The 20,670-nt window shown below is 38.2% G+C and overlaps 3 protein-coding genes across 5 annotated transcripts; all 3 read right to left on the bottom strand.

Moving 5' to 3' along the window:
• Positions 1–239: 239 nt before the first annotated feature.
• On the bottom strand, positions 240–8,497 carry LOC146321374 (ferroportin). Of its 2 annotated transcripts, none has more exons than XM_084725671.1 (9): positions 8,158–8,497; positions 6,631–6,736; positions 6,463–6,530; positions 6,149–6,308; positions 5,720–5,835; positions 5,374–5,500; positions 4,926–5,183; positions 3,398–4,078; positions 240–1,779 (listed from the first exon to the last, which is right to left on the bottom strand). In XM_084725671.1, the coding sequence occupies exons 2-9, from the start codon at positions 6,731–6,733 to the stop codon at positions 1,520–1,522; spliced, it is 1,773 nt and encodes a 590-aa protein (XP_084581797.1). In that variant the 5' UTR covers positions 6,734–6,736; positions 8,158–8,497; the 3' UTR covers positions 240–1,519. The 2 variants fall into 2 exon arrangements, with proteins under 2 accessions (XP_084581797.1, XP_084581798.1); XM_084725672.1 differs by having other exon boundaries at positions 3,398–4,075.
• A 650-nt stretch (positions 8,498–9,147) lies between these two features.
• On the bottom strand, positions 9,148–20,545 carry LOC146321372 (sodium-dependent neutral amino acid transporter B(0)AT1-like). 2 transcript variants are annotated; one of them, XM_084725669.1, is made up of 12 exons: positions 15,276–15,512; positions 13,527–13,667; positions 13,185–13,322; positions 12,906–13,087; positions 12,337–12,447; positions 12,126–12,238; positions 11,899–12,027; positions 11,400–11,556; positions 11,095–11,299; positions 10,585–10,744; positions 10,327–10,489; positions 9,148–10,218 (listed from the first exon to the last, which is right to left on the bottom strand). In XM_084725669.1, exons 1-12 carry the CDS (start codon positions 15,445–15,447, stop codon positions 10,045–10,047), a joined length of 1,845 nt encoding a protein of 614 aa, XP_084581795.1. In that variant the 5' UTR covers positions 15,448–15,512; the 3' UTR covers positions 9,148–10,044. The 2 variants fall into 2 exon arrangements, with proteins under 2 accessions (XP_084581795.1, XP_084581796.1); XM_084725670.1 differs by lacking the exons at positions 9,148–10,218; positions 10,327–10,489; positions 15,276–15,512 and adding an exon at positions 20,347–20,545 and having other exon boundaries at positions 10,581–10,744.
• slc6a19b (solute carrier family 6 member 19b) lies at positions 16,816–18,570 on the bottom strand. Its single transcript, XM_084725809.1, is given in 7 exon segments — positions 16,816–17,026; positions 17,106–17,265; positions 17,267–17,311; positions 17,428–17,581; positions 17,686–17,814; positions 17,902–17,965; positions 18,567–18,570. Coding segments are annotated over 7 exon segments (720 nt in total). The 3' UTR covers positions 16,816–16,862.
• Positions 20,546–20,670: the final 125 nt, after the last annotated feature.

Below are 20,670 nucleotides of genomic sequence, written 5' to 3'. Positions count from 1 at the left end.
CTTGTCAGTGTTAGTTGTGATTGCTTATGTTATTCCATCCTGAACTTGCAGGCTTGTTTGGGCTGCAGGAAAACACCGAATTTCTCTTTTGTGTCTTGTGCTGAAAAAGTTTGTGAACTCCTGGTGTATCATATGAAGCACTTTTCTTTACATTACATACATGTATTTGTTGATTATTTTGATCAGAAGACTTGAGGCCAAGGATCATCTTCAGTCATCTTTATTATCATAATTATCAGTCTGAAAAATAAGGACAACATGCAATACGGATATTTCACAGGAAAATTATACAAATATATTGAGTGTTGCTGGTTGTATGACAAAAGGTTAAACTTTGATGTTATGTCCACTGTACATGAAGGAGATATGAAAACATACAGTAGCTGAGAGTAATTCCCAAGTCATATTCCCAACAGTGTTCTTGTTCTTAGTTGAGGTAAGGTAATGTTTAGTTCATCAGAACTACAAAAGAATGAAGCAAAGTGTAATACAACACTGCTGATAGCAGTAGTCGACATTTGCTATCAACATAGAGCTATCACCGATTTCAAACATGGCACAAAATGAAGATTGCTTTCCTCTTGGATTTCTATAAAACTATTAATATCACTCTTTATATTGGAAGGAAAGAAAGTTAAGTACACAAGCAGTTAGAATAAAATAGTTTGTATAAAGTTTGACTAAAGTACATGGCATGATGTGATAATGTTTTTGTTGTTGTAATCCATAAACCAGATTTACATGCATAAAAGAAAGGCAAATGTTTGCTTGATTCATCCACAGAGAAACAAACCAGGAGAAGGAAATACTTTGTCCTTTCACTGCTGTCCATTAAAAGGGGGGGCTGCCTTTCTGTTTTTTTTTTTTTTAACCAAGCAATCTCACATCAAGTTCCCTTTATATTCCTTTTTGGACATCCTGGAATATTTCCAAGTGGACGGATCAGTAACATCAATGCCACTAGAAGTACTGTCTCGTCTTATTTATATTTTCATCTATCACTTTTAAGTTTTCCTCACAACACCAGTTCTTTACTGAGTGAAGGTTAGAAAAATCTTGCCATCTATCCACCCTCCCATCCAAAAAGCTATGTAAGTTAACAGGCTTGTTTGATGAAAGTCTCTCAGTAATCCTACAGGGTTTGCAAAGGCGTGTGCTGGTACCATAGCTGTTACCTTTGTGTCCTGCTGTATGTTAGACCAGGACATTTCCCCTGGAGGTACCATCGCTGCATTTATTGTAGCCACCTCAACTTATGTAGACGAAGGGAAAGCGTGTCTCCCACTCTATTTCACCTGAGTTCTTGTTTGCTGCTGTGGCACTTGGGCCTGCAGGAAGAAAGCAACCTAGATGGGACAGGCACTTGCAGTGTTGTGCTGAAATGAATGGCTAAGTTGGGAGTGGAGTGTTGCAATAAGATTGCTGGAGGAACAGGAGGGAGACATTCATTTCACAGGTGCAGAGTGGAGTCAGTGCTCATAAGCATCTCATGCCTGGATGTGTGGGCCATGCCTGTTCCTTATGTGTCGAGGCGGTGTTTTCTCTTGGCTTTGTGTGCATACAGGAAGTACATAGTGTGCCCAGTGGTGATGAATAATACAGAGATGATAACTAGGATGCCAAAGTGCTGCGGCTGTGGAGCGGAGATCACCATGATGAAGTGAAGCAGATCCATCAGATAATTCATAGAGCTCTGCACCCCGTTTACCACACCCCTCTCTGACTCACAGATGTTCTCCTGCAGGAGCTGGGTCACTGTCAGGTCGAAGGACCACAGACCTAAAACACAGACGTCATTGAGCTTTAAAAGATGATCTGGCTGTTAAAGAGAAAGTTCAACACTTCATGTGGATTTCTTGGTAGTGTTGATGATAATTATGCAGTGAATTGGAGTAATAATCTATCTAATCTAATCTCAAAATTTGTTGTTCCTCCTTCCTCCAGTGGTATAACTGGATATAATGAAGAACTACAGGCTATTTCAGCTTGGATCTTTAGTTTCCACCTCTGCGTGGCCATGGGGCATGCTGGATCAGTATTTTTGTCACCCAATGCTATGTTTTGTCTAACAGAATAACAGCTATAGGATAGGATGGCGATAACACAGTAACATGGATGTGGGAATCACAAGTTTGCCCGCAATGCATCCTGGTACAGGTAGGCATTGCAGCACAGCTCTATGAGCAGGAAAACTCAGTATACTTACATATAGCACACACTGAGGAATTTCTAGTTTCACTTGACTACATTTACCATCAACACTAATTGGACATCCACATGAATAGTGCTAAATTTTCCCTTTAAGAATAAGCTATTTGTCATAACACCATATTTTGACAAGACTAAGCTTTTCACACAAGAACTTAATTGACATGAATTGTTTGCTGGAGCTAAACCCATACTTGAATAGGCTGATACCAACACTGACATTTTTATAGGCATTCCTAATGTATGATTATTAAGTACTGTAATTGTGGGGCATGCATGGGGCAATTGTGGCAGAGGTTATACCATATATGGACACTGTAATTCTACTGTCGACCAGGGCTTATAATTAGCACCAGCCACCAGCCAAATGCTACTAAAATATGCAAGTGGTTGGTAGATTTGCTTTTCTCTCCAGCCAAAACAACTGTATTGTGTTGAGTGGCTGAAAAAAAAATCCAACAGCCCTACATTCATTAGCCTATTAATGTTACACTGCTGACTACTGATAAATGTAAAAATACCAGAAATAAAAGAGAAATTCAGCAATTGTCACCAGTGCACAGTGCTCTCTGGTGGAAAGACTATGTAATGGCAATACTTTGTGATTTCCTTAAACTTTGTTTTTTTGTGTGTGTTTTTTTTTGTATTCAATTTCCCATAACTTGTTGCCTAGTAGGAGTCTGCTGATTATTGAGCTGGCCAAAATTCAGCATTTTCCCGATTATTAGAAACTGAGTATGCTGATAAGATAAACTAGTTTTAAAATGTGCTTCTTTGGCTCCAATGTAGCCGACTCTCTCTGTCTGTTGCCATCACTCTGTTGTCTCACTCAATGGTCCACCCTCATCTTAACATATGCTTAAAGGCTTTTTGATTAAGTTTTGTGTCGGGGTTTGACACTGATTTTCATTTTTATTGCAAATGTATGTCAGTTCCAAATATCAGTTAATTGTTTCCTTGATCACTAATAATCAAAACTGGCCCTGAAAAAAAAAAACACAGCAATCAACCTGTCTCCCAACATGGATAGCAATATATTCATGATAACCTTTAATCGCTAAAAGTATTTACTCAGCCAATGTAAAGATCAGGCTCTACAGTTGACAGTATTCCCATGAATTGCATATCAATGTAATAAATGGACTGGGGTCCATTGAAACCAGTGAGGTTTTGATGTGCGTCTACTCACCAATGCGTGCAGTGATGACACCCAAGAACAGCAGGATAATGGAGATGTAAGATTCTGGTGCTGTGCCGGTGGGCACGTTGTCAAACAGCACAGTGTTGTTGGTCCAGTGGATGGAGGAGCGGTCGGGTAGCAGTGGCTGATTGCTGCCTCCCCTCAGAGGATAAGTGTGTTTCTGCCTTTGGCTCGCCATGTCTCCAAGCTCAGAGGAGTTGGAGGTAATGTAGGGCATCAGCAAGCTAAGATCCATAGGGCTGCCAGGGGCGAACACAGAGCACACACACAGCAGTAAGCAGCCCAGGTGGAGGCAGCTTGAGATGATGCCTGTGTTAACCAGGCCATAGGTCTTCCTGAGTCTGGTGAACATCACGGTGCCCATCAGCCCTGTGATAGCTGATACACCCATCAGCAGACTGAGGAGAGAGCCACTTATGCCTTGAGTGTAGGCATAGCCAGTGGTGATGCAGTCAAAGCCCAGGACTGTGGTGTAGAGGAAAGCCAGACCCATTCCTGCAAGGAAGACGGGCTGGTGGTAGTAGGCCCTCCAGCCGTCCTTACAGGTGCTCACCAGCCAGCGAAACCTCCGGAAACACAGCGGCAGGTTGGTGATTTCTTTGAGGTGTAGGCTTGTGTTGCAGTTACCTTCTGTCAGAGGTTGAGGTGGTGCAATATTACCTTCATCTGCTGAGAAAGAGGAATGTCATCCATCACTTCTGTTGCACATCATCAGTCAAAATACAGACCATCTACACTTATCTATATGGTCTGTATGTGGAATACAGACTGTAACAGATGGATGCTGTATGCAGGCCAAAGATTCTGTCTTCAATTTATTCCTCAGTTGTTCTATACTGACCAAGAAGACTGAGTTCTCCTGCTGCAAAATCTGTTGTTCTTCTTGCATCCAATGATGTCATAGTGATGTAGTAGGTAATAAAGAAGCTTGGATTTCTAGTCTCTGCCTCTGGGTAGCCAGGTGGTGTGCTAGATTAATATTTTTGTGTGAGCATCAGAAAGTTGTGTGCATGCAATGCATCCTCATACATGTAGGCAATGCCTTAACTTTTCTTGGTCAATATAGCATGTGCTAAGGAATTTACTGCTTCATATGACAACATTTACCATCAAGACTGATTAGACATGTATGACATCCATAAACAGGGGTGAATATTTCCTTTAATGATGTCTCCTGATCAATCCTACCATCAAAGCACTGATTTCAAATTCAGTTCAAATTTGACTTGATTGAACTTTTATGACTTTTTCACTGGCATTTCAAAAAGGAGTAATTGTGATGTAATGATATAGTGAGGAGAAAGTGACTTTAATTAACATATTTAGCCTAATAAACTGCTCTAAAATTTATTGTTATAACTTGTTAGAACTATACATTTTTATTTTTCATACCTACAAGGTCACTTAGCATGTGTACGATTTCATGATGCCCACCAGCTTTTATGAACATCAGTGTATTAAAATATTAAAATCTAGGAAAACAGGGGAACTCAAAAAATCCGAAAAGAGTCCATACCTTGTGACCTTCTCCTCTCTATCCTCTGCAGATAGACCTGGTCGTCTTCATCATCCACCGGTGGTTTGATTGAAAGAGCAGGGACGATGCGGTACACCCGTGACAAGAAGAAGAACTCCACAATGAGAGACACAAGGTTCCATCCCAGGATGAAGCCACAGCCAACTACATTGGAGGCCAGGGTCATGACCTGTCCCACTGCTAGTGGGGCCAGGATGTTAGTCACCTGATCTATCCGCCTCATGGTCGCATTCATTCCTTTTGTTAAGATCAAAGACACAGAGGTTAATGTGCTTCCACCAGTGGACTTTCAGCAAGAGCAGAAATGACCAATACCCTATATTCTTTGTACTCCAGTATTTATATCATGCACAATCAGTAATGCGAGCCTGTGACAAACATTGAATATAAGCTGATAGTTGCATTAATAGAGCATGAATCCCCTCACCAGCTAGGTGACCTCGGTTGTAGCCTGTGATAACCACAATCCAGTCCCTCTGAATGGCAATGGTCAGTGCTGTGCTTGCGAGGTTTGCCACATCTGCCAGGATGATCACCACCGTATAACAAACCACCTTGTGTAAGTTTTGCGATGCAACATGTTACTATGACAGCACAGAGTAGCCACCAGCTCAGAAGCAGAGACAACACGGACACAGGACAGAGGAAACAACAACACAACAGCAGCAATAACTCCTCTGTGCAGTAATCATGGTGAGTAATCTGTTTTGCAGATCAACATGCTGTCGAGTTACGATTTGTGATTACTTGTCAAATATGTAGTGTGTACTCACAGTAAGCCATCCATCCCAGATCTCTTCAATCCTTTGCTTATATAAGAACACCAACATGAGCACAATGCTACATACTGTCACTGAGATGTTCTGAATGAAAAGAGATGCGTGTGCAACTAAAATAGGGGACAAAAATAAAACCGTTTTAGATTCTCAGAAGAAACATTATATATTCTCTACAAACAAAAAATAATGCTTGTCTTTGCAGATACAAGTCAGTGGCTGTGAAGCTTGTGCCTCGAGTCCTGCTGGTCCTGCTAGCTATCAAATCAGGGACTGATTTACACTCAAGACATCAGGGAAATGCAATTTACCACCTGGGAGGAAAGAACACCAGCAGACTTCTCAGCCCAAGATTGAATATATCACTGCTCTCTGGTATACTGCACGCTAAAAATTTTCAAATGGGTGTGGAATTGTTGTGCATACCTTTATTTCTGGGATTGCGATCAACCCAGTCACCAATCAAAGCCCCAAGTAGGAGCACTGACCCAGCCACTACCAATCCAAACACAGCAGTCAACAGCAGGTTACGGCCGTACAGCTCAATCAGGAACACAGAGATTGCAAAGTGCCACATTCGGTCACCCTGTTCAACACAGCATAACAGGTTGTCATTATTATGTGTTGTTTTGCACAGTGCTGCCTGTATGCTGTCACACAGTTTACAGTAAGTAGTCTACCTTGCAGTCAGGCTTTATCTATCTCTCCAGGAATCTGTTTCTTCAGGAAATGATTCTTACCCACATTGACAATGCTCCACTGACATAGATGAGAAACTTGGGACCCTTGAGGTAGATAAGAGCTGAACCTTTACAAGGAAATGCATGAAAGTCGAATAAGCACACATTAGACAGCAAAAGCTACAGACACATTGCAGAAATTCTAGTTGGATTTAAAGTTAAGTTCACCTGGTATACTCCTAGCTTTTTTAGCTCTTGCATGCCTGACGTCGTCCGACTCAAACTCGACCACAACCCCACCACACTGGGAGGCATCTGCTCGCTGGGACATTGCCTAATATAAGATCATAGGTCAAAAAACAGTTGAACTTATCTCACCCTTGCTCCATTGTTGATAGTACAGTGTTTCATTGCTGTGGGTCACAGCATCACTACGATCTTTGGAAACACACCCAGGTTGCTGTTAATGACTATAAGAATGTTTGGAGCACATCTAGAATTACTGGTTATTTACTTGTCAACACATGAGTAAGTCAAGTGAATTTTATGAATTATTTATCAATTTTTATTATAGCGCCAAATCATAACAGAAGTTATCTCTGTTTACTTTTGATATAAAGCAGGTCTAGACTGTACTCTTTATAATATTATTTACAGGAACCCAATAGTTCCCATTAAAAAGAAGCACTAAGGTAACAGTGGCAAGGAATAACTTCCTTTTGGTACCCGTGGAAGCAAACCTATAGACGGCACCCAAGAATCAACACATGCCAATATTACAGTAACTAATTAAATGCAGAATTTATTTTACGTAGTGAGCAAATTTATGCTACAAAACTTGGACCACCATGTCCTTTTGAACTTAGAACACAACTGTAACATCTGTATGTGACACTGTACTATTAATTACTTCACATCTAATTTCCTTTACATTTATGTCATATCAATTTTTCTTGTTTTTCAATAATAAAGGAGCCTAAATAATGGCTGTCAGATTGTGGAGCAGAAAACTAACTTGTGGTGATACTGTGGTAACTAATTAAATACACACTTATTTTTCCTAGCCAGTAATATTATGCAACAAAGCTTGGTACACCATGTCCTTTTGAACTCAGCAAACCACTGTAACCTCTGTATGCAACACTGTACTATTAAGTACTCCCCATCTGATTTCCTTTACATCAGTCCATCAAAATCATTTTTCTTGTTCAAAATACACCCTAAATAATGGCTGTCAGATTGTTAAGCAGAAAAATGTCAAACAATAATATTTTGTCCGCTTTTTAGATTTTGGCAATGCTGAAAATAGCATTAGCCTGTCACCTAGCATAGCTCTCTAAATTCCAAGAACCAACTCATGGTAATATTGTGATAACTAATTAAGCAAGCAGTTTTTTTCCCCCTAGCCAGTAACATTATGCAGCGAAACTTGGTACACCATGTCCTTTTGAACTCAGCAAACCGGTGTAACCTCTTCTGTGTGTATGCAGCACTGTATTATTATTAAGTACTCTACATCTATTTTGCTTCACATCAGTCACACAGTCACATTGAATTTGTTTTTTCGAGTATATAGGAAGCTTAAATTATGGCAGTCAAGATTGTGAATCAGAAAAAAAGCCAAGCAAATGAGATTTTGTCAGTTATTTAGGTACAACACTGAAAATAGCATTAGCAAAGCACCTAGCATAGCCCCCTAAATGCAGTCTTAAACGAACAATAAATAAAGTGCTCATAAGTCGCAGGGTCAGTCACCTTTGTTCTGATGTTATACTCAATCCTTGCTGTTGTTCCTCGATGATGAATCTTGTGCCATGTATCCTACATTGGGATGCTAGTCTTTCCTGAGGGCTGGAATTCAAGCTGTAGTAGTTTGAAAGGCTTAATAACATCACAGTGTTCAAGTGCACCATTGTATGAAAGTGCCAGAAAAGCAGAACAGGCAGAGGGACAACAAAGGCAGCCAGCATATTCCAAAGCACGTGACACTGGGAGGACAATATCACTGTCCATCCACACCACAAAAAGGACAACCGTGTAACTCGTATGACTCAAAATACACACATGCGTATGGTCAGTGACCACACGCATGCACCCTCACGCACACAAGTCCTGCTACTGTCCTGCTGCTCACATACACCCACACACACTGTTGACATGCAGAAAACCTACATAAAGGACACATCATGCAACACTACATCACTCTTCACACTTGCAGGTAACAGGGTTGAAAGCACTTAACTATTTTTATCACAATTACATAACAAAAGCTGTTCCCCCAGACAGACAGAGATATGATTTACAAGATGATGCATAATGTTTTTACAAATAACAGACAACATTCAAACACAACATTGCTACAAATGTCAGCTCAGTTAGCATTGCTTGTACACATTTGTACTGAAAATCTTTTTTTTTTATTTGAGAATTAATAATGTGCTTATCACAAACCATTCAGAGAAGGTATCCATCACTCTCTGTTTGTCCTCATTCAAAACACCAACACAGGAAATTAACTGTTGTCTTCCTTTAATCAAATATTAACACAAACCTGATATTCAGTTCCAGCCTTTGATATTTTGTTTAATATTTTAGGGATATTGTCCTGCATTGATTTGATCTGGCAGTGACAGTGTTTGCATTTCCTTCACCAATATAAATACACTTGTGTGAATTAAGACAAAACAAATGTGTTTTAATTTAGCAAATATACAGACATTACAGCTGCTACTGCCAATATGCTCAGCTGGTGATAATGTAATCTGCAGTGTAATTAGAAGCTTGCAACACACAATATACAAAAGAAACAATATCAAAATAATCAGTAAAAGCTTTCTGTTTCCAAATGAATATACACAATAAGAAGTTATTAAACAACAAAAGGTCTCACATTAACTACATAGCTGTCCTGACTAGTGATAGATGAACAAAAACTGTCTGCAGACACAACTGCAGGCACCCTTGTCAGACTGCTGTGGAACAATGTTGGTGCTCCGGCTTGTAGTTTTAGGAAGGGAACCTACTATAGGTAAACCACTACAACACAGTATACATTATGTGCACAAAATACTGCATAATCCATCTGAGATTGTATGTATTTTGTGTTCTTTTTGCTGCTTCTAATTGTTTCAAGCCCTGCATAACTCTTGTGCATTGTGCTATAAACCTTTGCCTAAATTTCTCCAGTCACTAATGTCCTTTTGAAATGTTATCACATTTCTCCCATCATAAATGATAGCAAATCTAATCTAAAAGCATTACTGGCTGGTGTTAAATATAAATTATGTTATAAAGTATGGAATAATGCGGTTGAATGACATTACCTCTGGCATACTGTACCCTGCTCTCCCTTTAATACCAGTCATGTTTCGAAATCTATAACCCGATGTATTTCTCCATTTCATTAATCAATGAAAATTCCATCTAGAGCAACACATTACTGGCCAAGATAGAAATGGATATTAGATTGTAATGTACAGGAAAAAATGGAATTATACAACTTTTATTTGTTTGGCTTTATGTATTGGTCATCAGTTGTCCTGCATTCCTGAATATCAGCATTGGCTACTCAAAAACCCTTATGGGTCGACCGCTAGTTCTTACCAACATTCAGATATAATGGCCACAAATTTCCATTTACACTTAATTTGTATATGGATTCTGGTTGTGCCTGTTCATGATGTACTTCTTCAGGAATCCCATGAATTTGTAGAGAGCCACAAGAGGAATGGAAACAACAGGCAGGACAGATAAGAGCACACAGATGACATAAACCCATTCAGGATAATGCTGAACATCAGCGAGGGGGAAGTGTACCTGTGGGAGTAAACGGAGAGGAAAGTCCATTTAATTCATTGTGTGCCACATTTTGGAAATTCTACATATTAATGTTGTACTGTAGAGCATCTGTAAAATCTTTATTACATAATCTGGGTTCCAGGTGTTATATGTTGGTCGTTTTTCGGCCGCAACTATGACGTATGCCACAAATACCACCAGAAGCATGAAAGGACTGATGAAGCGCCAAGTGACCTGCCAGTACATGTTTGGTCTCCGACCTGTCATCCATTCAATGTCGTCATTAAACCTGTGGGAAAATGGAGACACGTTTGTTAAACCATTCAAATAAATTGTAATATTGCGTGCATAATTACTAAATAATGACATAAATTACACTTTCACCTGTTTATTCCATAGATGTACACCACACTGATGATCTCAAAGAACGCTATGATGAGCAGAGGCATGGAGCCAACGTACATGTTGAAAATCTCCAGCCAGTAGTTTCCAGAGCCCAGAGTAAAGATGAGGGCCACAGTGAAGGAAGTGAGGCAAATTAACCCTAAAACAGGAACATATTGGAAATTTCTGATTTTGCTCATAGTGTTATGATAATATGCCAGATTCGCTTATATAGTAACCTGTAGACAGTCTGTCTGTACAAAAGTAATTTGAAAGCTCATGTGTATCTGAAAGAAAAATGTGCAATTGGCAACATACATGAACTTGCAAATAATTTCACATGGAAAGAAAGTTTTCATAATGAATGGGAAATTACAGGCTTCCAATTAACTAATGTGTCCAAAAGGCTACATTCACTTTGAATCAACAGGTTGGCTTTTTACATGTCATGTAATATAAAAGATTTTGCCAACACCATACAGTATGAAGTTATCTGATCTTCTTGTTTACCTGTGAATATTTCCTTAGGCATCCAGGATGGAATCATGTGCAGATCCAGCAGAGGAGTAAGGACCCCCTCTAGATTTCCAAACATGGAGGACAGGCCCAAGCTGAAGAGCATGACAAAGAAGAGCACCGCCCACACCTGAGAGCCTGGCATCTTTATCACCGCCTCAGTAAACACAATGAAGGCCAGTCCAGTTCCAGAGGCGCTCTACAGGTAGGATGTGATATACAGTCTCAAACACAAACACTGCACGAGACCTAATTTGAGAAAACTTTCAAAACTTTTTAATAGTAACAGATGGCACTACCTGGTCCAGGAAAGTCTGTAGATTACAGGTCTTTAGGTTGAGGCTTTCGACCTCTGAAGGATCAGTGGTGTTAAGATAGTCTAACCAGTCATCGTAGTTTGCAAGAGTTATATTTTCATCCCCAATGTTAAACGCATTTGTCAGTCTGAGTATGTTCCTAAAACAACAAGAAATTACATCAGTCAGTTAAACCAACAAGCTTCACTGCTAATAATGATAACTAGAACTAAACTTTATTCATTAATGAATTAGTAAATAGGAAACAATTTTAGGTTTTGTAATGGTTAGACATTTAAGTAAAAAACAAAGTCCTTTTAATTTTATGAATATAGTATAGTACAATATTATACAATATAGTATAGCCACAGCCGTCAAATTGCTTTGGGGTCTGACAACTTCTAATTACACAGTTGTCAGATGCACATCTAATAATACTGTATAATTATCACATTCAATATACTGCAATATGGCACACCATAATTATCTTAATTGTACATACCAATTTCTGCAGGCATTGTAGTTTTCATTTGCTTTAAATCCAAGAATGGCAAAAATAGGAATTGATGCGTATATTGACGTAAAACTGTTTACACATCCTACAATTAAGGCATCTCTCTCACAATTATTCCTGCAAAGATAAAGTAAAGTTTCAGTTTTATTTTAGTTTTTGAAGTTTGTACATTGTACTCTCTTTCATGGATGTGAATGTGTTCCACATGTTCTTACTTCTGAGCATTATAACTTGAAAAAGCAATAAGTCCCCCGAAGGCCAAAGACAAAGAGAAAAAGATCTGAGTGGCAGCATCCAACCACACCTCAGGATTTTTCAAGGTTTCCCACTATGATGGACATGAATAATTAATTAGTTAGATATTAAATTTTACTCAATAAATCTTGTCTTGGAATTCTTTCAATGAGAAACAAATGACAAACTTACGTTTGGTGTGAAGAGATATATTAAACCATCGGTGGCCCCAGACAGAGTCAAGGCTCTGACCAAGAAGATGGTCAAAACAAGATATGGAAAGGTGGCTGTGACATAAATAGCCTGTTGAAAAAGTTTGGATGTTGATGAAATATTAAAACTTTAATGATAATAAACAACAATGTTCCATCCATCACCTTGATCACCTTTGATGCAGTCTCTACCATGAAGCAAAATATATGTGAAAAAATATTTTGAATAACATGCATTGGTGAGTCCTGCTTTTGCTGAACATTTCATCGGTGTTTAAAGTTATTAAAGTTAGATTTGTAACTTGTATAGATGGTGAATTTCTGCCAGTGATAAAAGTTTAAGCCAAAATTTAATTTGGGTGAGCTCTGTAGTAGGATGCACATCTCTCTTCCAGCTGATAAGGCAGCTGTATTCTACTTGCATATACCAGTATTACTCTGAAGGCACCAAGACTTTGCCAATAATTGCTTGTATCTGAGCTTTAAGATACCACAGGTAAACATATAAGTAAAAATCATTTGTAGCATTACATCAAACAGATAAATTACCTTTCCAATGGTCTCAATTCCACGTATAAAGCAGATGTACACAAGGCACCAAGCAGTTGCAAGACACAGCACGAGCCACCACTGTAAGCATCCACTGGTCTCAATGTTTGGTGTTATGTTCAATGATTCACGATACCAAAAATAGTTCACCGGTGAGGTCTTTTCACATTCACTTACATAGCCTGTATCAAAAATATTATAAACATCATGATTAATTGATGGGACTTTCTGTGATTCAGCATTTATTGTTGACTTATATTGTTATGATGTAAAAATTACCAGTATGATTTAAGTTTAATGGGCAGTCCCTCCAGGGAAGTGGGTTTTGAAAGGAGTGGAAGAAGTACCAGAGGATCCAGGCCAGGATCATGTTGTAGAACAGACCGACTAGGAAGGATACTGCCATCGAAGCCACACCTGCGCATACAGATTGACATTATTCACTAAAGAAAACTGTATGTACTGTACTGTATGTTATGGATGACAGTGCCAGTAAGTGAGTTCAGAATAATTACACACAACGTTTACACAACTTATCATTGTTCAGCACATTCCTGTTTTTTGGCATCTTGCTTTTCTGACATTAACCAAATTAGTTTCATTGGTGCCAAACCCTCTCACCTAAACCTCCCAGATATTTTGAGATCGAATTCCACACGCCAACGCTTCCCATGCGGAGCCGTTGTCCGATGGCCAGTTCCATGTGCAGCAGAGGAAGTCCCTCAAACACCAAAGCAATGAGATAAGGAATCAGGAACGCCCCTTAAAATGAAGCAAATTTACAAGTGATAATATCGGCCAATATTATTTTAACTACTGAAAATCAAACTGTAAATGTGACTTTTTTTTTCAGTAAGCAATTGACTTCACCTTAAAGAAAACATTGGCATTGCCTTTATGGTTGAAGGTCAGTCATTTTCCGTTTGCTGGACATTTTATTATCAACAACCAGAGCTTTATCACCCTCACTCACAGCCAGCAATAGATCTTAACACCAGACATGATTTAATCTGACTTATGTACTGTATACTATGCACACCACTGTATGGAAGTAGTGAAAACATTATGTCCCCTCATTAGATAATGATACAAGTCCTATGAACATGTGTTATTATACCACCGTGTGATGTCCCTCCACAGACATGAGACACATGCAGAGACACACCTTACAAGTACCCATGGAGTGATCTGACAGGTCATGTGATTATAAAACAATAAACCAGAAACAGAAAAAAAGATAAATTGGTGAACACAAATTAGTAACACAGTAACATGGTGGTATATTAATACATGTTCATGGGAGCATCTTGTGAGTGGACTCTTCATTTTTCCTTTTTTGACATATGCTTCTGTCCAGCACCTACTTTTGTAAACTTTTTGAAAACATTTTGTCCCATTTTGTTGAGTGGAGTATAGTAGTGAACTATCCAAGTAGGATTTAAGTTAAGATCGATCACAGCTATGAAGAAAATGTAAGCAATGACATTTTAGAAGAAAGTCACATAATCACCAAGAAATCATCTCTACCTATTCAAGTAGCATGTTAAAACCTCTCTGGTTAGACATGTATCTATATTGACCTTCACTGAAAAAATAAACATGCAAACTGAAATTATTTAAGTTGTTTCTTAGATCAAAAAGGAAAAGACAAAAAGCAAAAAAAAAAACCCACTAATTAAGACATGTTGAGAATCACAAAGTTTTTAAAATATATGTAGAAGTGATGGTTAAAATTGACAGTCAATTTGTCACTATATTTAACAAACAATGATTTGTAATTGCTCACTCTGTAGAAATACTAATCAAGATAATTAGCAGGTTTATTTTAAAAAGTTGTTTCAAAGTAAGTGTAAAGAAAATCAGAAATGTGAATTGTGATAATTGTAGTACGTACACCATAGCAAATAATATCTGCAATCATGTATCAGTCATGACCGTTCAACGGTAATATAGAGAATAAAATGAAGGCTAAAGAGAAAACTCTGACTGTAAAAACAAGGGGAACTACTGTCACAGTGTGTATGGTATGTTAATGTGTGTCTAATTATTGGCATAGTGGGAACATAATTAGTAAGACAGTTATCCTGGAGGGGGAGGTTGTAATTTATAAAAATTATTATTATTTTCATAACTTCAGTGGATGAAAAAGATTTTTAAAAAGAAAGAATAATTCAGTTTCTTTAATAACAACATTCAGAGGGTTTTTTAATACAAACATTGTCTCAGTTTGTAGTGATAGCCTTTGGATAATTGATTGGCAAAAATCTGGCTTTTCATTTTGTTTTCCATGACAAGAAACATTTTACAAAGTGTCCAACTTTACTATTTACATCAACACTACAAAGCAAACTGTAAATGAAATGCTCTTACCTCCACCATAGACTTGGCATAAATACGGAAATCTCCACACATTACCAAGTCCCACAGCAAAACCTATGCAGGTTAGCAAGTATTGCACTTTATTGTCCCATTTTGGTCTTTCAGTGATCTCTTTAGGTCCATTAACCTCCATCTGCTCAACACTCTCAGTTTCTTTGTCCATCACTTGTTTCTTTCTGTGTATTTTATGAGGCAAGCACAGACCTCTTTTTTTTTTGTCCGTCTTGTCTGCTGGTTCGTCTGAAAGGAAGGAAAGGCCCTGGTGACTTGTTACCTGTTAGTATCAGGAGACGAGGGGGCGACATTCGCTTTATCAGCCCCTTTTTTTCCTTGTCGGCTCTTTTAGCTGTGGGAACAATGTGGTTTGTTTGCTTAATAAAAAGCCCTTGTGTAAAGCTGCATGATATGATTTTGAAAACAGTGGTGATAACAGCTGATTATAATGCAGAGCAACATAAATAAGGAACCCAGGGAGTAAATCTGTGATAGTACACAACACACATGCCTTGTTAATTTCTTACATGATACAGTTTACATTACTGTTATTTGCACACAGTCTACATTATTGTCGTCAGCAGTAATTACCAAATCTACACTTTGACTGGCAAAAAAACTTGCAGTGTGTGTATGGAATTCCTTATCAACGTAGTCACCAAAAACACTTCAAAATGCCTTGAACTGATTTTTTTTTCATAGTATTTATACAGAATACTATCAATCACATCTCTTATTCTTAACTAGAAATCTAAAAGCACAGAAAAGTCATGAAGCACACCGAGTGTAACTCACTTTATTACAGGCAAATCCAGAAACTTAGCAATTAAAATGAACAATATGCAGCTGAAGTAATCAGTATTTAATTCTTTTCTCAAACCCTCTATGCGGTTAACACATCATAATAGTGACCCCAGCTGGACAGATAGGTGTACTTTCATTACATAGCTAAAATCAGCACCTGCTCCCAGTCTCAAAACCTGAATTATTTAATCACATGGTAAACTATAGTTGTCAAATCATACTTACGCCCAATGAAGGATCAACCCAGGCTACAGAAATCTACTATGGGCTAATACTAAGATCCTACATTCATTAGATTTGCTGTTTGTCAATTTCTTTGCTGTAATTAGACACAAAAGGAAAACGTGTTTGGAAATATACTCTGCTGGCAAAGTTATAGGAAACTGTGGGATTTTTTTTTCAGATTTAAGACCAGATATATAATAGATCCAATAGAGCAGAGGTTAATAAACTTTCTCAGCTCAATCCGAATTGCATAATATTTTTATTTGATTATGAAAGTACATCAAAGCAACAATCCAATTTGCTGAGTGGAATATTAAGTGTATAATAATCTTGCACTGTCCATTCAAACACTAGCATTGTTATGTAACTTTGAATTTTTGGGGTTTTCATATTATTGCTTCATCATTCATCATCAGTTCATTTAAATGCTCTTGAAAAAGAAAAAGAAAAACATAGAAAACTGTCTTTGTCTTCACTGCACCACATTAAAAACGCCATCATTGTCAAAGACATAAACAGAGTTCTGTGTTTCAAAACTGAATTTGTATTTTAATATCACCTGTCTATCCCGTATATGTACACCACTGAGACCACCTCACAGAATCCAACAACTAGCATAGTGAGGGATGCTCCATAGGTATCAAAGACTGAAAGCCAATAACTCCCAGAGCCTTGGAGAAAGATCAGATCCACCAGACAGCAAAGCAAACATGTTACACCTGAAAAAGAGCAAAGAATTGATCAAACATAGTAGAAATCCTTACTAATGTCCGATGAGAGAATAGATGTGGGAGTTACCAGTGACGGCCTCTTTTGGCCATGTCTTAGGGAAAACGTTGAGGTCTTGCAGTGGTACTAGAACTCCCTCGATGCAACCGAACATAGAAGACAGGCCAAGACAGAAGATCATTGTAAAGAAAAGGACGGCCCATACCGGTGAGATGGGCATCATGGTAATAAGCCTCTGTGAACACAATGAAGGCTAAACCAGTCCCTTCAACTCCCTAGGCCCAAACACAGCACAGTGTTCTTAAAACATGGTTGGAATTGTTTGACAATCAACATTAGCTAATTTTCCTCTAAAATGACTGGATCTTGCATAAACTTGTTGAGATCTTACCTCGCTGAGAAAAGTATTTAAGTTGCAGTTCTTTAGATCCAGCTCTTGAATAACTTCAGGGTGTGTTTCATTGAGATGTTGAACAACTTGATTGTAGTTGTCAGTGATGTTGCCCTCAGCAAGCTCGAACACATTCAGTAATGCTATAATTTTTCTAAAACCCAAAATTGTTGAGTTAATACAATTTTCACAATTGATGTATTACTGAAGAAGAAAAATATATGTATAATTTTTAACAAAAAAAAAGACATGATGTACCCAGAAAGACAGTTGTCAAATCTCTCTGTTGCCCTGAAGCCAATCATGGAGTAAATGACAATTGCAACAAAGACAGAGGTGGTACCACTGATGATAGCGATGATCACTGCATCTCGTTCACAGTTGTTACTAAAGGAATAATGCAATTTTACTATTATTTACATTCCAGTCTGTGACTTAAGGTGACTAAAGTTAAAACAAAATGAACAAGCTTACTGCACTGAGTTGTAGCTGGAGAAGGAAATAAGACTGCCACAAGCCACAGAGAAGGAATAGAAAGCTTGGGGAAGTATGAGGAAAGAAAGTGGGGCTGTACGAGGTACTGATAGTTAGTCAGTTTATTACCTTGATGCCGGCTGGGATGCCCCAGTTTGGGGATGCAGAGAGGAGTACCAGCATGGAAGCTAAGGGGTATACTGCTGTGAACAGGGTCAGCAGCAAAACTTATTTTAGCCACTCAAAAAAGGTCCATTAAAAAAACAGAAGAATATAATTACCTTGCTGTCAGACAGACTTTTACATGGGAGTTATTGGTGTGCCGCTGCCTTAAGTCACATAAAAAAGCCCCCCAAAAAAGATATCAGTTTAACGGTCCTGTTTCTGAGATTTAGAGGCTCTATTGGCAGAATATAGCAGAAATAGAATATAATAATATAATAATTGGTAAAGTAGGGCCAGAAATAGTATTTCTTGAAGAAATTCCCATGCCAACTTCTGTTAACTTCTACAGAGGAGCAGTTCTGACTGGAAACATCACAAATTGACAAGGGATGTGCACGGCCCAGCACAGGAATACCAGAACACTATTGGCATGCAGAGCATCAGTGATATCAGGGAAGGTGAGGGGCTTCAAAAGAGGACAAACTACTAAAAGACAATACTCATCCCGGCCACAACCTGTTCATCCTGCTGCTGTATGCCAAGAGATGCAGTAGTAAAATACTTGCTGATACTTTGGATAGTCTGCCTACAGATAGTTTATAGAGTATTTGTAATATTTCAACAATTTATTAGTTAACATTCAACAATTCAATTGTTTAACATTATCTGTAGATGTTTCACAGATTATTGAGTACAAGTGACAGTTCATGAAACGATCTACGTATTTGTAGAATAATTTTGTTGAACTCAAACTTGACACTCAACATATGTTTTACAAATATTCAACAACTTATGTATAAATATTCAACAAACAATTTGAAAACATTTGTTTAATCTTTGTCGGACATTCTAATGTTCAATTAATGTTAAAGAGTTAGAACAATTTTAGAAGAATGTTTATTATGATTATAGCCATAATTATAGTCCTTGATGTGGATGTCCCTTAAAGTAGGGGAGATCAGGGTCAGTTGGCACACTTTTCTCTCTCAACTATATTTCTATGGCATAATTTATGTTATACTATTCCTAACTGCAGCAAGTATTGTACACAAATGGTAATTGATGACTTGTTATTAATGGCATGTTGTGCATTTCTGTCAACCAGCTTCTTCCCGGCCCGTCCCCACCACAGTTACACTGTCAGTTTTGCCTGCCTTAGTTGATATAATAGTGTTTGGAAAGTATTGGATTGGAAAGTATTGCAGCGCTGCACAGATGCTTTGGCCCACAAATCTTGTTCTCCAGATGTAAGAAACCAAGAAATGGCATAAATATCAATCTAAATTATTATTATTTTTTCCACGTTCACCTTTCATAAAGAAGCAGGATGAGATCGCTTCTTTTGATTATTTTATTTTTTATGTTAATTTTATGATTATTACAGTAGAGATGCTACTGCTTTTGGAGACATGAGTCTCTACTAGTTTTCACTTTACTTTGGTTGTCCAAATGAAATCTTGAGATGTTCACAGGTTATGCAACTGAGAATCAACTTAATGTTTATAACTGTTTATCAACTTAATGTTCTGAATGAAAGCTAAGGCGTCTGCATGCCGTACATGGACAAGGCAACAGCCCACTCATCTGTTTAGAAAGTAAATGATAATTGAGTTAAAACCAATAAAGGGTTAGACTGTAGTTAGTGTTAGTGTTTGTGCACTCATATGTGGAGTGCCAAATTTGACTTCAACAAAATTGTTCTGAGAATATGTATAGATAGTTTTGCGAATTGTCACCTATACTTTATAAATAATTTGTGAAACATCTACAGGTAAAGTGAAACAGTTGAGTTTTTGAATCTAAGTTGTTCAATTACCCAAATAAAGTGTTACCAAATAACTTGTTGAGGCAAGCTAGTCTGCAAACATTTGATTCACAAACATAAACAAATTCTAAAAATACAAAATATAATCATAAAAACTAATGAAAAAGAAGCTACAGCAAAAAAACAAACAAACACACACACACACACACACACACACACACACACACACACACACACACACACACACACACAGATCGCTTGGCTGACCAACATTGCCTAATACTTCAAAGACACGTCTCAAAAGTACAAGTGCATTTAGCAGTCTACACACAAAGTAAAAAAGCTATCCACCAAACTAAACTTTCCTCTATTTGTTAAATAAGCATGGGATCTAAAATGCTTTCCTTATGGCAGGAACACAAATACTTAAGAGACCTTATAATTTTGTAACCAAGTGAAATGATTTCTGTAAATGACATGCAAATATCGACATAAACCGTCAAATTATCACTTGCCTCCTCCGTGACTCTGACACAGGTAGGGGAACCGCCAGACATTTCCCAGTCCCACACAAACCCCCACACAGGTCAGCAGGTACTGAGCCTTGTTGTCCCATTTTTGTCGGTCTTCACCCTCATCCTCCTCCAGGTTGTCCAACTGCTGATGGGACAATATCCTGTCCTCCAGGCCTGGATTGGGGAGTTTTAACTTCATAATCTGTCAAACACTGCACTATTGGGGTGATACAAAAGTGCAGTGCTGGAATGTTTATTATGGCTCACACCCTGAGATCTTAAAGCCTCTCCTGTGCTGGGCTCTATAATAGATTGACTAGGCTG

Source organism: Lutjanus erythropterus, chromosome 9 (assembly GCF_056507025.1).
Source record: "Lutjanus erythropterus isolate fLutEry1 chromosome 9, fLutEry1.hap2, whole genome shotgun sequence".
NCBI classification, from domain to species: Eukaryota; Metazoa; Chordata; class Actinopteri; order Lutjaniformes; family Lutjanidae; genus Lutjanus; species Lutjanus erythropterus.
Note: the sequence above shows the minus strand (reverse complement) of the source record. Positions and strands in the feature narration are given on the sequence as shown.

Bases quoted from the DNA above. Each gene is read 5' to 3' on its own strand.
- LOC146321374 (XM_084725671.1), bottom strand. From the start codon at position 6,733: ATGTCCCAGCGAGCAGATGCCTCCCAGTGTGGTGGGGTTGTGGTCGAG. The intron at 6,531-6,630 runs GTGAACTTAACT...TTCCTTGTAAAG, and splicing joins AAAAGCTAGGAGTATACCAG to GTTCAGCTCTTATCTACCTC. The intron at 5,836-6,148 runs GTATGCACAACA...CCCCTATTTTAG, and splicing joins TCGCAATCCCAGAAATAAAG to TTGCACACGCATCTCTTTTC.
- LOC146321372 (XM_084725669.1), bottom strand. From the start codon at position 15,447: ATGGACAAAGAAACTGAGAGTGTTGAGCAGATGGAGGTTAATGGACCT. The intron at 13,088-13,184 runs GTAATTTTTACA...TTTTTGATACAG, and splicing joins ATTAAACTTAAATCATACTG to GCTATGTAAGTGAATGTGAA. The intron at 11,557-11,898 runs GTATGTACAATT...TTGTTGTTTTAG, and splicing joins TACAATGCCTGCAGAAATTG to GAACATACTCAGACTGACAA.